Raw genomic sequence first — 4,959 nt, 5'->3', positions numbered from 1 at the left:
TGTCTGTCTGACTGTCTGTCTGTCTGTGTGACTGACTGACTGACTGTCTGTCTGTCTGACTGTCTAACTATCTGCTTTCAGAGTTTCGCTTCAGAGATGAACAATCTTGTTGCTCTCCATGAACTCTACAAGTACATCAACAAATATTATGATCAGGTGAGAATAAAAACAATGATTCTGTTTATTTCAACACGTCTGAGGAATAGTGCGCCTGTCTCACTCCTCTGTCTGTCTGTCAGGTCATCATGTCTCTGGAGGAGGACAGTTCTGGTCAGAAGATGCAGCTGGCGTATCGGCTGCAGCAGGTCGCTGCCCTGGTGGAAAACAAAGTCACTGACCTCTGATGACCTCTGACCTGCTGAGAGTGATGAAGCAGTAATCTGATTGGACGGCTGTGGCACTGTGTCTTCCTGCTGTGGGTGTGTGTGTGTGTGTGTGTGTGTGTGTGTGTGTGTGTGTGTGTGTGTGTGTGTGTGTGTGTGACATACGAGGTTATTATAGTCAGACTCAGGAGATCCCAAGTCTTAGATTCCTTCACACAGCAGCAGTTAAACAGATGTAGGACTAACGTTGGACTAACGTTGGACTAACGTTGGACTAACCCAAACCCTGACACCAGCTTGTGGTGCACATTGACAATCTAACCAATCAGATCAGGGAACATCGTCGTCACCTGCTGCCTTGCACTACGTTTCCCAGAATTCCCTGCTGTCCTGCTGTCTGTTAGTCAAAAAGCACAATTAAAAATTCTGATCACATGTATTGATTATTGATCTGCTGAGCCCAGACGAGCTGTTTTGTATTTTTGCCTTTTCTACTGAAACCAGCAGCTCTGACTCTGACGATCTCTGAATGCAATAACAGAATCAGAACCCAAATCGGAATCAGGGAGCGTTTACATCAGTGTGACTCTGGTTTCTGACCATGTCTCAGCAGCGCCAGTCCTCCCAGTCCTCCCAGTCTTCCTCACATCCAGGTCGAGTCCGGGTCGACTCACCAGTGTTCTCAGGTCTGTATGAATACAGGTTTTTGATTTGAATTGATTGGCTTAATGACGTCTGCTGACACGAGGAGACGGAACCAGATTCAGACAACAGAACTTCTTTAGATGGAGTCTGGATCTGTTCCTCACATGTCCACTCGTGCATAGCAACCAGGACAGAACCTCAGACCGAACAGTTCCAAAGAAGGAACTCAAGCATTAGGCAGCGTTCCACTGCAGGAACCCTGCTCAGCTGTGAGGTGGAACGTTCCAAGGATCAGCTTGGTTCTGGTTCCTTTCAGTCTTTCTGTTCCACTGTAGCTCCAACAGCTTTAACATGAACTCAGAGTGACCAGAACAAACTGTAGCTACACAGAAGATAAAGGTCCAAACGGGAGCCAACAATGGTTCTTTGCAGTGATGTCACAGAAAGCACCTGTTTAGTTCCACAAAGAAGCTTTTAGCAAGAGGTTCTTCAAAGAACTCCTAAAGGCTGGTTCCTGTAGACACCATAATGTTTGCTTCAAAGAACGTTTGTAAAAATAGGTTCCTTCAGGAACTACTTTCCAGAGAGTTCTTTGTGGACCCACTTGGTTCCTATTTTGATAACAGAACTTGATAATCATTTAGGTCATTTTGCTGGAGTCACCAAAGAACTCTGATAAACATGAAGAACTTTTACAGAACCACATAAAGTAGGTGAAGAACGTGTGGTGCTCAGGCCACACAGCTGGAGGTTTTAGGTCACTTCCTGTCACATGATCAGACTCTTGTGTCTGACTGGTCCAGACAGACGTCATCACAGTCAGTCAGTTGAAGCACGAATAAATTTTTCAATTTGAAATGAAGTCTTTATTGTTTAGTCGTGAACTGAAGCTGCCAGATGTTGCTGTGGCTGTCGGCTCACTGAGCAGCTTACGACAACCGGGACGGACGTGTTGAGCAGAAACTGGAATCACACTGAAACATTAAAACCTGCTGAACAACGACGAGCTGATGAAAACAATCTGTGGGCGGAGCTAAAGTGTGTGTGTCTGTGTGTGTTAGCTAGTTACTAACTTATTGTGTGTACATACTGTAAGTCCTATTTATACTTATTTATCCCAGCTGTGCCTTCACTCTTGCAGCTTGGTGGCGCTGTCTCTCTGACAGCAGGCGTATTGATCATATCCCGGTGCATCATGGGAAGATTAAATAATTTTAGAACCAGAAACATCAACATACTGGAACGCTGAGAGCAGCTCAGAACAAGCCCAGACTGGGTGGACGAGACAAACAGCGAACCCAGTTCTAGTTTAACTTTGTTGTAGTTTCCAGCTCTGATGTGCTGAACTGTCCGACAGGCTGAATACAAACTGTCCTCACCTGACAGAAGAACCAGCAATAACAGGAATTAGACCCAGTCAGACTGAGTTCGATGATCCAGATTTACACATATCAGCCTCTGTGAAGCAGCGCCGGTCAACAGGGTCACAATCCAAACAATTTACCGAATCGACCGGCCGACGCCTGTCAGGACGTTTGGATTCAGCCTGAGATTATCTGCTGTGTCTCCACGGCGACCATGTCGTTGTAGCTGTTGTGTTGTCCTGATCTCTGTGGACGACACTGTTCACCCGTGACTGATAGTACACGTTCTGAACTGTTCTAGACCTTGGACTATTCTATACTTTCCTAGACCAACCTGGACCTTCCTGAATTGCCCTGATCTGTTCTAGACCTGTCTTGACTGCTTCGGACCTTCCTAGAACTTTCCGGACCCTCTTTGGCTGTCGTAGACCTTCCTTGATGATCCTGGACTGTTATGGACCCTCCTTAACTGTTTTAGACCTTCTTTGACTGTTCTGGGTGATTCTAGACCTGCCTTGACTGCTCTGGGCCTTCCTAGACCGTCATGGAACCTCCTTGACTGTCCTGGACCGTCCTTGGTGGTCCTGGACTGTTATGGACCCTCCTTGACTGTTTTAGACCTTCCCGGACTGTTCTGGTATGGTCTAAACCTGTCGTGACCTGTCTTGACCATCCTGGACATCCCTGGACTCTCTCGAATGTTCTAGACCTTCCTGGCTTGTTCTGGATGGTTCTAGACCTGCTTGACTGTCTTGGAGCCTCCTGGACTGTTCTAGACCCTCCTTGACCTCTCAGAACTTCTCGGACTGTAATTGACCCCCCCTCCCGGTCCCTCTTGGACTTGTGCTGTGTGTAAATGGACTGTGGCTGGACTGAACCCAGCAGACACTAAGCAGCCAGACTCCGACGGTGCTCTGCTGCAGAACTGAAACAGAACCAGAATACTGATCAGGTCCTCTTGCTGGACTGAACCAGACCATGAACCGGGTCTGTGGTAGACTGATCCAAATCGTGGTCCTCCTGCTGGACTCTTCTTTTTCTCTCCTGATATTGGGACTGTGTTTTGCCTTGCGTGTTTTTGAGCCTGTGTTCGACCCGTAGTCGTAGTTCTTTCAGATTAAATTCTGCATGCGTGTGATGATGATGACGATGATGATGATGGTGCTTCTTCTACATAATTTTCTTTGTTTATTTTTAAAGATGAGGGGCGGGGCTTAACCTCTGCTGTGTCACCGATGATGCGAATGTCACCTGACCTGAGTGCAGTTGGATCCTGAGCTCTGATTGGTCGAGCTCTGTTTGTTACTGCATCATTTTTCTACAAGGGAATAAAAGTTTAATAAAATAATCAGGATCAGCGTGACAAAGCTTTTCTACTGACTGTGTACAGTTTGCTAACAGTGTGTAAATGTGCCTGTAAATACTGTCTGATGATGATGATGATGATGAAGGCGATGAAGGTCTGCAATGGAAATGTGCTTTTATTGTGAAAAGGCAGGAGGCCAAACACAGTTTGTATGATGTAAAAATAAAATTTTAATTTTAACACGTCTCTGCTGCGTCCAGTCGTCATGATGCTGCTCTGACGTCACTGATGATGCGTTCAGTAACGTTGATGACTGTAGGCCCTTTCTGTGTCCACCAGGGGGCAGAGCTGCGGCTCACAGAGTCAGGACAGTGGAGAAGGAACAGAAATACCAAAACATGAATTAAAATGCATTTAGAATTAAATAAAATCTTTTTGGAATTAAAGGAAAATCCATCCATTTTCTATACACCGCTCAATCCTCATTTGGGTCGCGGGGGGGCGGAGCCTATCCCAGCCGGCTTAGGGTGAAGGCAGGTTCACCTGGACAGGTAACCAGTCTATCACAGGGCTACACTTAGAGACAACCAACTACATTAATTTAATAAAGTTGAGTGAGGAAGATAAACCAAACACAACACTGAAAATGTATTAAAACTAATATTACAATAAATGAACATGGGGTAGGGCGGGCGACCCATGTCCAGGGGCTACAGGCCCCGACGCAGCGGTTCGATTCCAGCCGGTGGCTCATTTGCTGAATGTCATTCCCCCACGTTTCTCTGTCACTCTTTCACTGACAACTGTCATTAAAGGCGGAAAAGCCCAAAAATAAATCTTTTAAAAAAAAAGAATGAACATATATTGATTTACATTAAAGTGCTATAGACGAGGCTAAAGTCTCTCCTGTACCAGTGATGCAGCTCTGAAGCCTCCAGGTGAGTCGCTGCAGGGTTTTATGACCACGAGCTGAACTCTGATGAAGAAACACAGATTAGAACCAGAACCAGAGGAGACGGTGTGAGTCTGTCTGTGAACCTCCACCTGATCCCAGCCGACTAAGGAAAGGCAGGTTCACCTGGACAGGTAACCAGTCCGTCACAGAGAGAAACAAGCTACTCACATTCAGACAGGTGAGTCACCAGGTGACCTCAGCAAGGGTTTGGACTGTGGGAGGAAGCTTGAGGTTCCGAAGAGAGCCAGCAGAGAGGCCTCAGGACTGTGAAGCTGCTCCATCCACATGTTTCCTCATAAAACACAGCAAGGACCAAACAGCTGAGCATCCTCATCACGCTTATTAGGGTCCGAGCACCAAAGGGTG

The 4,959-nt window shown here is 46.5% G+C and overlaps 1 protein-coding gene across 1 annotated transcript in view; it reads left to right on the top strand.

Annotated features, from left to right (window-relative positions):
- plxnb3 (plexin B3) overlaps positions 1–3,884 on the top strand; it is a 55,178-nt gene extending 51,294 nt beyond the window's left edge. Inside the window, exons 34-35 of the mRNA XM_008295239.1 lie at positions 82–156; positions 240–3,884. Coding sequence (XP_008293461.1) covers positions 82–156; positions 240–344 — 180 coding nt within the window. The 3' untranslated portion in view covers positions 345–3,884. The remainder of the gene's footprint in view (positions 1–81; positions 157–239) is intronic.
- Positions 3,885–4,959: the final 1,075 nt, after the last annotated feature.

The sequence above is a fragment of the Stegastes partitus genome, unplaced genomic scaffold, assembly GCF_000690725.1.
Source record: "Stegastes partitus isolate 25-593 unplaced genomic scaffold, Stegastes_partitus-1.0.2 Scaffold1033, whole genome shotgun sequence".
Lineage (NCBI taxonomy): Eukaryota > Metazoa > Chordata > Actinopteri > Pomacentridae > Stegastes > Stegastes partitus.
This window is presented reverse-complemented; position numbering and strand designations above follow the sequence as displayed.